A 13,079-nucleotide genomic window follows, 5' to 3' on the forward strand; every position below is an offset into this window, starting at 1 on the left:
TAGCAGGAAGGCGTATCCAGTTCTAACCAGTGAACTGTGAGAGGAAGTGGCAGGTCACTTGGAAACCGGAACATGTGTTTGTAGAAGACCCTCCACAACTGATTCCCTCTCCCACGGCAACAGGCAATGGGCCAGTTGATGGCTCCTGTCAGCTAGATGAGGACAACGTGGAGCACGTGCCCCAGCAAACCTGCAACGGACACACAGTGTCAGTGAGAAATAAACTCTGTACTATGCCTGTTGAGTTTGGGGGTTTATTAGCACAGCATAACCAAGACTCACCCGACAGTGTCACAGGGCTCTCAGGCTGTGGAGAAAGTTTATTTATTTTGAAAGAGAGAGAGAGGGAGAACGCTCGCACGAGGGTGGGGAAGAGGGAGGGAGAGACAGAATCCCAAGCAGGCTCCTTACTGCCAGGGCAGAGCCCCACTTGGGGCTCGAACTCACAAACCGTGAGATCATGCCCTGAGCCAAAATCAAGAGTCAGACGCTTCACCGACAGCCACCCAGGCGCCCCTGAAAGTCTGTATTTTAAATCTCTTAAATCCCCCTCCCCCGAAAAAAGCCTTCTAGAGCCTCTTTATTCCCCTGGCTTCTGTGACAAGCCACTCTCACTGTTCTTTCAGTCTCTCTAACCCCTTCTCCATTTCCTCATGGTCTCTCCCTCTGCCTAACTCACTAAACCCCACCAACCAGGGTTTTGTCCTTAGCCCCTTACTCTTCTCATTCTACACGCTCTCCTGGGGGGTCATACCCACTCTCCTGACCTACCTTCCACGTACACACTAATGCTGCCCCAAACTATCGCAGGCTGGCTCCGAGCTTTCCTCACGCCCAAAGTCCTGCTGGCCATCTCCCCCTCAGGCTCAACTAGCATCATGAACCCAACACATTCAGAAGTCTTCCCACGCCAGCCCCTCCCCCACCCCGACCTCAGCTAACAGCACCTAAATCGACTTAGTCTCCCAGACTAGAAACCGGACCATGAAGTCAGATTCCCTCCTCTCCCCTCTCTCACCCTCAGTCAAACCATCAGTCCAGTCAATCCATTTAACCCTCTGTAGATGTTTCTTATTGTTGTTTGGAGCGGAGGGGTGATTTTTTTTTTTTTTTTTTTTTTACTTGTTTACTATTCATTACAGTGACTACTAAGAAAACAAATGACTTCAGGTTCAGGGAATACCTTATTTTGGCGTCAGGCAGACAATGATGCTCTGCCTGAAGAGTACAGTCCGGTCCAGACCGCGAAACAAGAAAGCCATGATTTCTGAGTGCACGCCACGAACTTTGCCGGTGGCTTTCTGCATCTGTACCTCGACTGCAGCCACTTAAGTAAAGGACCCAAAACACTGCCAAAGAAGCTTTCGTTCTTTATTAAATTCTCTTAGGCGTTACCAGTATTATTCAAGTTTAAGACAGGGCAAATCTTATGAAGTATTTAAGGGTTCTCTTCTTATAAATAAATTTATAAAGAAAACATCCACTAATTCATCTCTACTTTTTCTAACCCGCTCAATCTTCTAGAGTCGAAAAGAACAATTCTGGTGCACTAAAACCAGAGCCGAGGCTTTTCAATACCGTCAATTAAAATACTTTCAATTTAACTGAGCGGCTGGTGTCGTTCAATAATTTTAACTGTTACACAGCAGGATGTGCTTGTCACCCCTGGTCTTCTTCAGCCTCAACACACATTCAGAGTCCACTCTCCACGTAGAAGAAAACTACTACTGAACTTACTGCATGTATTTGATCACGTAATTTGAAGCCTTTTGTGCTCAATCCGGGCAGTGCTATTACTGCATATCTTAGATGACCACCCTAGGCACTTCAAAGACCCAAACGCCTTTCTTCCTTCTACACACTCTTCCGCAGAAAGAGCTGTCAAGAAAGTTGTTTAAAACCCAAAAATGCATAGCGATTGATGCTTCATTTCTACTTGTCCTCCTCATGATGGAAAATCTGGTCAGTCCTTAACTTGGCCTGAGAACGGCTCTGATAGCAATGCCAAATATTCCACTGCACAAACGGAACGCCTAAACTGGTAGCAGGCAGGAGAGGATGACACTTCTAAATGCTTTCTGTTATTCTGGAAACACTAGCATCTTCCTTTCAGTGAGCTCCAAAAAACCGTGGATGACGTCACCATTTTAAACCGTTTCAACAGCAAAAATTACACGGCGAGTATTCTTAGCACTACCTGAAAACCAGGAGGGGGAGGAGGGTGCCAACAAGGTTTACAGGACTTGCCCCAAACTGTAAATCTAAAACCTGACCGTTGGGATAGCTGCCAAAACCTGAAATTGCTTACTCTAAAAAACATTACCAAATCAGCTGGTCTTCCTTTTTAGATCCAAGGTTTTCTCTTTTTTCCAGACAAAGCACAGCATTTGTCTCTCAGAACATACCAGTCAGGGTATTGCTAATTAACTTGACTGGGTGGCTTTGTAGTCTCAGACCAGCCGGTCTAGCTGGCTGCTAGGAAAAAGGTTTCATAGCCTAAAAATATATTATATGAAGTGTTAGTTCAAGATGTGTGTGAAAACGATCTTTAAATTGCTGCAAGAGCAGAATGTTAAGGCAACATCAGAAAACAGAGGTGTTGTAAGACACTAAGCCCTACTCCCCACCTGGCAAAGAGAGCCAAATGATAAGATGTGACTCAATCCCTTAATACAAAAACGTCCCGAGATAATCTGAGCTTGACTTTGCAATTTTCTCTTTTATATTTTGATGGCAGTGAGAGAGACCCTGGGGCTGTAACTCCCTTGCAAAAAAATGTCAACATATGATTTACTCACGAGGCTTAAAATAACGAAAGAAAATATAAAATAAGTTGTCCTTTGCTTGGCAACCATCCTTTTTAATTACTCATTTTTATCCGGTATCCAGGCTACACACACCTGGGTATGGATGGCTAATTTGGATATAGAAAACACCAAGGATCACTTCTGGAAGAAACACAAGACCATAAACTTCTCAATCAGTACATCAACAGCATCAGGGTGAGCAAGAAAAGGACTTTACCAAGAGACTGACATTTACACTTTCTGACAGAACTGAAATACACTGAATTACAGAGCAAATTCACTGAAACGACAAAGAAAGTCTGTCCTTGAAAAGGCTATTGTTTCACCCCCAGAAAAAAGCGTTTCCATTTGGATACTTCCACCACACAACCAACCGGTTAAGAAAATAAAGCGCGGTGTTTAGCAACGGGGCAAGGCTAACTACCCGAGAGGCAAGGGGTCCACCCCCACCGGCGACCGCTGAGGTCAGCAGGGCCCGGCGCCAGCGGAGCCTCCGGCTTCACTTCTCGGCACACGCCGCGGCCGTCTCCTTGTTGAAGCCCCGGATGGAGAGATCGTAGACCACCTCCTCCACCTTCTTCACGTCATACTTCAAGCCGTCGTAGCGCTTCCTCAGGGAGTCGTTTTTCAGGTTGAGAAGGCGGAAGCCCGAATCCAGCTCGTTGATGAAGGTGGAGATGTGGAGCGGCCGGGAGTAGTCTCCGGCGGTCACGCTGTTGACGGACAGCCTCGACTACACGAGGGAAGGGAAACCGAGACACCTTACAACAGGCCTCGTGAGCACGTCTTCCTCCGCATCACAACCAAGAGACCCCCAAGGCCCCCAACTTTCCCACGCTGCCTTTCCGAATTACATGTTGACCACCGCTTAACATTACGAAGTTACTTCAAGACTTAAGAGATCGTTCCCTTTCTGTTGGGGGTTTCTGTGGTCTACAAGTTTCCATCCATGCGAATCAAGACTAGTGGGAACACCTTTATGACAGCCTTTTTTTCTTCTTTAGAATTATCTCCATAGGACAATTTCTCAAGAGACAGATGAAGAGAATAAAAGAAAAATAACCTATATACAGTTAAATTAGTCCCCGAAGCAAGTATACGTATTGACACAGTTACTAGGAATGTGTGTGTCTTGCCACCACTTTGAAAGGGAGAGGCATTACCATCTTTTAAAAATTCACACATTTGGGGCGCCTGGGTGGCTCAGTCGGTTAAGCGTCCAACTTCAGCTCAGGTCACAATCTCACGGTCCGTTAGTTCGAGCCCCGCGTCGGGCTCTGGGCTGATGGCTCAGAGCCTGAAGCCTGCTTCCGATTCTGTGTCTCCCTCTCTCTCTGCCCCTCCCCCGTTCATGCTCTGTCTCTCACTGTCTCAAAAATAAAAAAAACGTTAAAAAAAAAAAATTTTTTTTTTTAAAAATTCACACATTAGTCAGTATGCACAGGCCGCTCATCGTATGAACTGGCCTTTCTCTGATGACTAGCAAAGCAGCACACACAGCACATGATGACAAACTGGTGACAGATAGAGGGCTTAGAAAAGACTTCCTGAATTTTTGTGCCCATTTTAAAAACTGACAGCGAGGTGGGAAGATCAAAAACGCAAATGGCAAATTACTAAGCTTCTTACCAATTCACTGGCAAGAATTAGAACTCCCGAGAGATAATCTTCCACATCCAGATGAAAGCCTTTCTCCCGATCTGGCTCAACTAAAAAATACACCAAAGTAAAAATAAGGTCATGATGTGAACAGAATGTGAGCCTAAGAATATAAAATACTATATATACACACACATACATATACACGCACACACATATTGTTTCTCTCAAAGGAAAAAAAGATCTTTTAAAACTATATGATGTGCTCATACTTTTGGCAACTAGGCCTCATTGTGGATTTTTGAGCTCTTAAGACTTCAATTTTTCCTTTCATTCTTCTCTCAGAAAGTACTATCACCCAGAACGTTATCTAGTTATATCAGAGAATACCTATGTTTTTGGACAAAGCATGTCGCAGCATTTAAAGGAGAAGCCATGACACCCTTAAGTGACATTCACATGGTTCACACGGGCACACGAATGCATGAATGCACATACACGTGCACAAAGTGAGAAGACCTCACAAATGTGGCAAAATGTTGGGGAGCCTGGGTGGCTCATTCGGTTGAACATCTGACTCTTAATTTCAGCTCAGGTCATGATCCCAGGGTTGTGGGATCGAGCCCCACATTGAGCATGGAGCCGGCTCAGAGTTCTCTCTCCCTCTACTCCCCACCCCCTTCACGCACACTAAAATAAAAATTAAAAATTAAAAATTAAAAATTGTGGGGGTGCCTGGGTGGCTCAGTCGGTTAAGCAACCAACTTCAGCTTGAGTCATGATCTCACGGATCATGAGTTCAAGCCCGTCAGGATCTGAGCTGTCAGCTTCAGATTCTGTGTCTCCCTCTCTCTCTGCCCCTCCCCAGCTTGCACTCTGTCTCTCTCAAAAATAAACAGTAAAAAAATAATAATAATAAAATAAAATAATTTTTTAAAGACATGGCAAAATGTTAACAAGCAGAAAATCTAAGCGGTCTTCACTGTACTATTCGTTCAACTTTCTGTAGGCTTGAATTTTTAAAAAAAAATTTTTTTTAATGTTTATTTATTTTTGAGACAGAGACAGAGCATGAACAGGGGAGGGTCAGAGAGAGAAGGAGGCACAGAATCTGAAACAGGCTCGAGGCTCCGAGCTGTCAGCACAGAGCCCGACGCAGGGCTCGAACTCACGGAGTGTGAGATCATGACCTGAGCCGAAGTCGGCCGCTTAACTGACTGAGCCACCCAGGCGCCCCTGTAGGCTTGAATTTTTAAAAACTAAATTTTAAAAACTAAAAGCAACACCCAAGTACAAAAAGCAAGCCACTACATGTTCTTACTTTTTGTGTTTCCAAGTCACTATTTTTCCATTTAGTTCTCGTATGTTCTAATAAGTAGGAAGTACAAGCAACAGCCTCCCCCACAACCAAAAATTAAGCGACCGTGCCTGATTGTGTAGACCGACGCTATAGGAGACACTTACTGCCAAGAATTTCTGTAACTGCTTCTCGAGTCACTAGTGTTTCTGATTCCAAGTACACAACAAATGCTGCCAAGAAGACCAAACGCTGCAACACAAACCTCCAGTGCTCATGAAATCTGCACGGATAGAAGCTCATTTAGGTGGAACGATTAGGGGCTTTATAAAAGATAAATTTAGTACGGTCGTAGTCAAACATTTTGGAAATACAATGCTTTTCCAAATCAAATCCATGTGAAACCCCAACATAAAAAACATGTAAAAACATGCCATTTAAGTATATTAGATGGATTTAATATAAGTTTTACAAGTTCACATTTATAGCAATTACTTATTAGAAGTTTAGTAGACAAACGAGAAGCATGATCCAACTTCAACGAATATAAAGATATTTACAATCGAAGATTATGGACAAGAACAACTGTGCTTGTGAAGTTTAATCAGTAAAAACAATGATACTGCTGAGAAAAATTAAAACTGGCGACGGCAGATTGATGAGAACTGCACTGTACATCAGCCTCAATACCTAACTTAATCTCACATTTTGAGTGTAGAATATTAAAAAAAAACCTTGATTTATACATATAATAACTACCATTTGGAATCACTAAACCGACACTTAAACCTTCAGGATCCTGCAGTTAAACTGAGCTAGAAGCCTGAAAAAAAAAAAAAATAGGAAATTTTATACCCCCAAATATTAATGCTATGCCTCCTGAATTTCAAATATGGCAAATTCAAAAAAAATTTTCAATACAATACAGGTCAAATAAAACCCTCTAAGGGCCAAATCACCCAGAGGTCAGCCTCTGTGTGACCTCCAAACTACCCGATCTCTCAAGATCCTGCCAATCCTATCGTTCAAGGTCTCTCTACATCCGTTATTACCTTACAGCAGGGTCAGCAAACTTTTTCTGCGAAGGGCCAGATAGTAACATTCTAGGCCTTGTGAGCCACATTCAGTCTCTGTCACATATTCTTATCTGGGTGTTTTTCTTTTTTTAACAACCCTTTAAAATATAAGCAATTCTCAGCTTCCAGAGGCGGCGGGCCACAGGCAGTGTGCCAACCCCTGCCTTAAATTATTCTGTGGAGCTGTATTACCCACTTCCCACATACATGTCTTGTTTTGTGCCCACGTGTGTCTTAACAGAACATCTTTTTCAGTAGAAAAGAGACACAAGTAGAGATTTTAGGTTCTTATTCACTGTATTTCATCAATACTCAGATGCAGTTCTTTCCAATTTAACATCTGTGAGGCTGGGATGCTTTTTACAATCTATAAATTTCACAATTATGACTGGCAGCAAATTTTCTTCCCTAAATAATGGAGACTCTTAAAAATTAACGGTGCTATAGGTCAACAAGTTACAGAATATTAGCTAAAATGTTATTTGGCAGTATAATTCAAACTTTGAGGAAAAACTCAACTCCATTTATATAGTGCCCTCTAATCCCATAACCTTAATAGCATAGACATGGTTAGGGGCGCCTGGGTGGCGCAGTCGGTTAAGCATCCGACTTCAGCCAGGTCACGATCTCGCGGTCTGTGAGTTCGAGCCCCGCGTCCGGCTCTGGGCTGATGGCTCAGAGCCTGGAGCCTGTTTCCGATTCTGTGTCTCCCTCTCTCTCTGCCCCTCCCCCGTTCATGCTCTGTCTCTCTCTGTCCCAAAAATAAAATAAATAAATGTTGAAAAAAAAAATTAAAAAAAAAAAAAAAATAGCATAGACATGGTTCACCCAATTTCACAAGCAACTTAAATATACTAAAAAGATACTCTATTTGACCTTAATACAACAAATATTTTTTAATTCCTTTTTCATTGTAAAAATTATGTTTTCCTTAGGAAAATTCTCAAAGGAGGGGAAAAAAATCCCCATCTCTGTCACCATTAAAATACCACCACTAGTAATAGTCTGACTCTTTTTCCTTGTTTCTTCTACATAGAGAGGTTTTTACTTCGTTCTCAGCAATCATTCAGTACATATAATTTTTGTCCTGCCTTTATTTTTACTTGACATTACAAAATAATACGACTTTTCTTACAAACCTGTAATACTGTTCAGCAGGGAACTTGGTCTTCAACGATGTTAGATGTGTTTTCACTGTACCAAAATGTTCTCGAGCTTTCAAACACCTCTTTGGAACTGATCACAAAAAGATAATCAAACACAATAATGAGTAAGATTTACCAAATTTCAAATACAGTTCTGGCTTAATAATCTACAGTCTCTCTGGAAATAAATCAACTCTGAAAAAAAAAAAAAATCTCATGACTAAATGCAGGGTATGCATCTCTACTTTCCAATCTGGCTCTCAAAATTCCAACTCTAGTTTCCCTACTCATTAACCAACACTGAAAAATAGACAAAAACTTGCTGAAAGGGAATAATATTTAGCAAACAAGTCAGTAAGCTGTCATAAATAATGTCATCCTTGGGGTGCCTGGGTGGCTCAGTTAGTTAAGCGTCCAACTCTTGGTTTCTGCTCGGTTCATGACCTAGCAGTTCGTGGGTTCGAGCCATGCATCAGACTGTGCACTGACAATGCAGAGCCCGCTTGGGGTTCTCTCTCTCCTTCTCTCTCTCTCTGCCCCCCCCCCCCATCCCATATATCTCTAGCTCTCAAAATAAACTAACTTCAAAAAAAATTAAAAATATAATAATAATTGTGGGGCCATGCACCAGCTGCTATTCCAAAAGGATGCCTAAAATTGGACAGCTTCTAGCTCCCACATTTGGTCAAAAAGCTTTATCAATAATACTCAGACTGACCGACTCCATATCACTGAGAAAAAAGACTTTCCTGTGACACCTGTAAGTTACACCATTTTATCATTCTCTACCTGAAAATATATTTCAGCTCTTTTAGTTATGCTGGCTACATCCTACATTGAAGGTCCCATGTTTAAACTTATCATATGATTTCCATGAAAGGTGGTGACTATAAACCCATTAGGAACCTTTTACACTGAACATTTCTTACATACAAATGCATATTAAACCATATTCAATGAATCAAAGACTGTGTTTATTTCTCTTTTAATGTTTATTTTGAGAGAGAGAGCAAGCAAGCAGGGGCAGAGAGAGAATCCCAAGCAGGCTTCATGCCATCAGTGCAGTCGGACACGGGGCTCAATCTCACTCTCTTGGACTGTGAGATCATGACCTGAGCTGAAATCAAGAGTCAGACACTTAACTGACTGAGCCACCCAGGTGCCCCACGAAAGATTGGGTTTAAAAACAAGAGAGCCATATAAAAGATACACAAGAGAACTACAAACCTACAACAATTATCACATTAGAATCACATTACTACATTACTACGTGGAAGTGGAAAATCAACCGTAACACACAGAATTCCAGAATTCTGTAAACCTATAAAACACTCAACTCACCTACTTCTCCATAGGATATGAGGGACATTTTTCTTAATAAAATGATAACAGACTTGAAATGTCTTCTGAATGGAAATTAACTCTTTTAAGTGAAAGACTCATAATTTGGACTCTTAAAAAATATTCAAAATCAATGGGGCACCAGAGTGGCTCAGTCAGTTAGGTGTACGACTCTTGATTTCGGCTCAGGTCATGATCTCGTGTTCGTGGAATCAAGCCCCACGTCGGGCTCTGTGCTAGCAGTGCAGAGCCTACTTGGGATTCTCTCTCTCCCTCGTTCTCTGCCCCTCCCCTGCTCTCTTGCGCGCTCTCTCTCTCTCTCAAAAGAAATAAATAAACTTAAAAATCTTCAAAATCAAAACAAAGAACTTACTGTCCTGAAAACCAGCACCCTGATGGACCCCTTGCAGTAAAGTTAAAATCTCTCGAGCTGTTTGTTCTAAACTCTGTACAACTTTTCGGATTTCCTAGAAAGAATTAAAAATCAAAGTATCAGATAAACTCAATGTAACTATTTTCATAACCTCAAACCAGATATATCAGACAGCACAGGTTAAGTACCTATGACACCTTCACACACATTTAAAACTCCAACCATCTTTACTGAACTGAACTGGTACAGAAAATATCCAGGTTTGAATCCCAACGTTGCCACTTACTTCCTCTGTGAGACCTTCAAGAGGTCACTACAGGGCCTGAGATTTCTCATGCAGCCTTCAAAGGATAATCGCCACCCACCCCAAATATCCCACTGAAACACCATAAATATCAAAAGAAATGAAATATCTGAATGCAATTTGTAAAAAAGAAAAATGCAATGCAATACGAAGACTGGGTGCTTTTCAATCATTTTATGAATATTCACAGCACATTTATGTGAGAAGCACTGTGTAAATACTGGTTCCCAATTAGTCCCTTCCTTCTTGCCGTTTAGAGAATAGGGTAGACAGACGTTTAAAAAATACGGATCGCACAAAATATTCTAACGTGAATTCTCTACTAAAAAACATGACAGATTGTGAGGTCAAGAATATGAATACGAAGTAACCACCAGGAAAGGAGAGGAAAGATGCGAATTCCAGGAAAAGCATACAGTACATGCAAATATCCTGAGGCAAGAAACTCTCTGCGGAACTAGAAAAAAAAAAAAAAGATAACTAAACTGAACATAAAACACAACGGAAGATGGCGTAAAATGAGATGGAGGGAGGGGAGAAGACACCTGTGGGCTACAGTAGAATCTGGATTATTATTCTATGTGGAATAAGAAGCCATAAGAGAGTTTTAAAGAGAGGAGGCCACACGTGCTACAACAAACAGTGAAACGCGTGTTCTCTGAGTCCCAAGCGCTGAGCCTTCGACATAAACAAGCGCCAGAAAGCAGGAAGACTGACACTCAAACGAGGTGGGCGATGCCGAAGAGCCGAGACTCGAACACACAGAATCAGGACCGGAGAGCAGAATCGGGGGCGGGAGAGGAAGGTTCCCTAAGCTGATACAAGAGGGGAAGCAACCCATCCCCGGAGGCTTCCCCACTGCTCGAGACAGAGCGACAGAGGAGGGCCGGGCGCGGTGGCCAAGCAAGAAAGGAAAGGGAAAGGGGAGGGGAAGAGAGGAGGCTCGCCTCTCGGATGTCCTGCTCGGCAGCCAAAAAACCCTGCAGCTCCACGAAGATCTCGCTCACAGACATGGCGCCGGCTGCACAACAATCGACCAGAGCGGCGAGTGTGGCCGCCGAAAAGCGTTTCAGAGCCCACCGGCGCAGTCAGTCGCAACGCCAGCCGCCGCCGCCGCGTCCACCCGGCCCTACGCTACGGACGTCGCTGGGGTCCTCCGAGGTCCGCGGCGCGCAGGATCCTGGGCTGTCCGCCGTGCTGCCTGATGTGCCGCGGCGGGAGCGAGACGCGCGCTCAGGGGGCGGGGCGGGAAATGCTGGGCGGGGCTTTCATCTGGGGAACTTCGAACAGGCAACGCCGGAAACCTTAAGCTAAGCGGGGAGAAGGGTGCCCGGGGGCCAGTGGGCCTGAAGGGGCGGGGCGGGCTTGGAGGCTGAGCAAACAAGCGCAACGCTTAACGTTGTTTTTTGCTGTGGCGGATGGGAGGAGAAATGTTTCAATACTGAAGCATTTGCGTAAAAATACAGGTGCAGAAAAACGTAGAGAGAGTGCCATCTCCGTGTGGAAACATGCGTTCGTATTTGCAAAGAATACACGGGAAATAAAAGGGGGGGGGAGTACAGGATGGATTGCGAGGGAAAAATTTTAATTCCTTCCCTGTATGACTGTATAACTTATTTAAATTATATGGATCTTTAAAGCGTGTATGGTGGGAAATTTCTCTTCTACTCAACTAACACCTCCTTATCCCGATTCCCTTGAGGCAAGCGCCTTAAGGATTTCTTGACGTTGCAGAGTTATTCCATACATCTGTTCTACAAATAGAAATGTGTATGAATGCGTTGGGTCAACCTGAACATAAAAAGATACTATGAGAGCCAAACAAGTGTTTGAGATTTAAGAATTGCAATTCGGTGAGCACAGACTCCAGCAATAATCAAATAAGTGTCCCTCCTGCAGGGTGAAAGCAAGGGTTGGGGGGGCGGGTGGGAAGGCGGGGAGAACTACATGACTTTGATAAAAAAAAAAAAAAAAAAAAAAGATAATTTATACTAACAGGCTAAGGGCTAATACGCTTTTGGTTACACACTGATAACTATTCTGTTGACAAACGAAGCTATTCTTGATATATATTACTCTTATGATTGGGAAGAGTCTTATGATTGGGAAGCCTGTGGTCCTGTTGATTTTAGGAGCAATTGCTTGTGGAACAATGGCTTCTAGACCAGTCCTTTTGTCCAGTTCAAGGGTTAATTAGCCATTTGTTATAGAACGGGAAATGGAGCTTTTCTCGAAATAGGGTCTCTCGTGTCTAGAAATTTTATATTTATATACATAATTGTACACGATTCCACAGTAGAATGCACTCTCCAAATGATTTAAAATGATTACTTATTTCAACTAGATGGGGGTTGTTTGCTTTGTGTGAGAGGTTATTCTAAAACTTACAAGAAAGACATTGTAACTTCATTATACTTTTGTAAAGTGGATATTAATGTTACCTTATAAATGAAATAACTATAGTAACAGATTAATTGACTTGCCTAAGGTCGTATGCAGCTGGTAAATGTTGAAGCTGGAATCCAAATGCTTTGTCTTAATTTCTATGTTATTTTTCGTCTATGTACCATTTAACAATAATATTTGCAAGAGGATTCAAATGCCTTATCTAACTTGACCCCTACAACTTTAAAATGTGACAGGCTAGAAAAGCTGTTTTGACAAATTGCTCAAACCCAATATTTTTTTTTTTTTAATTTTTTTTAATGTTTATTTATTTTTGAGACAGGGAGAGACAGAGCATGAACGGGGGAGGGTCAGAGAGAGAGGGAGACACAGAATCTGAAACAGGCTCCAGGCTCTGAGCTGTCAGCCCAGAGCCCGACGCAGGGCTTGAACTCACGGACCACGAGATCATGACCTGAGCCGAAGTCGGACGCTTAACCGACTGAGCCACCCAGGCGCCCCTATTTTTATTTTATTTTTATTTTATTACTATTTTTTGCCTGTGTTCCTCTGACATCAGATGCCATTTTGTGGTGTAACATAAGCAGTAGAATCTCCTAATTCACAAAAAAGAATGAAAATAGGAACAGAAGCTCATTTTTATTTAGACTTGGTACTTGCCAAACACGTTCTTAGCACCACCACTTTTTGTGTATTGACTGACTTCATATAAATCCGAAATCATTTTTCAA

At 42.7% G+C, this 13,079-nt stretch overlaps 1 protein-coding gene across 1 annotated transcript; it reads right to left on the bottom strand.

The window, feature by feature from the left end:
* Positions 1-1,357: 1,357 nt before the first annotated feature.
* On the bottom strand, positions 1,358-11,102 carry TSN (translin). Its single transcript, XM_025933587.2, has 6 exons — positions 10,890-11,102; positions 9,639-9,732; positions 7,919-8,015; positions 5,871-5,986; positions 4,437-4,516; positions 1,358-3,540 (listed from the first exon to the last, which is right to left on the bottom strand). Exons 1-6 carry the CDS (start codon positions 10,953-10,955, stop codon positions 3,307-3,309), a joined length of 687 nt encoding a protein of 228 aa, XP_025789372.1. The 5' UTR covers positions 10,956-11,102; the 3' UTR covers positions 1,358-3,306.
* Between the last annotated feature and the right edge of the window lie 1,977 nt (positions 11,103-13,079).

Source organism: Puma concolor, chromosome C1, assembly GCF_028749965.1.
Source record: "Puma concolor isolate L17-30 chromosome C1, mPumCon1.1.hap2, whole genome shotgun sequence".
NCBI classification, from domain to species: domain Eukaryota; kingdom Metazoa; phylum Chordata; class Mammalia; order Carnivora; family Felidae; genus Puma; species Puma concolor.

Bases quoted from the DNA above. Each gene is read 5' to 3' on its own strand.
- TSN (XM_025933587.2), bottom strand. From the start codon at position 10,955: ATGTCTGTGAGCGAGATCTTCGTGGAGCTGCAGGGTTTTTTGGCTGCC. The intron at 9,733-10,889 runs GCGAGCCTCCTC...AATTCTTTCTAG, and splicing joins CCGAGCAGGACATCCGAGAG to GAAATCCGAAAAGTTGTACA. The intron at 4,517-5,870 runs GTAAGTGTCTCC...TGTATTTTTTAG, and splicing joins AGTTACAGAAATTCTTGGCA to TTGAGCCAGATCGGGAGAAA.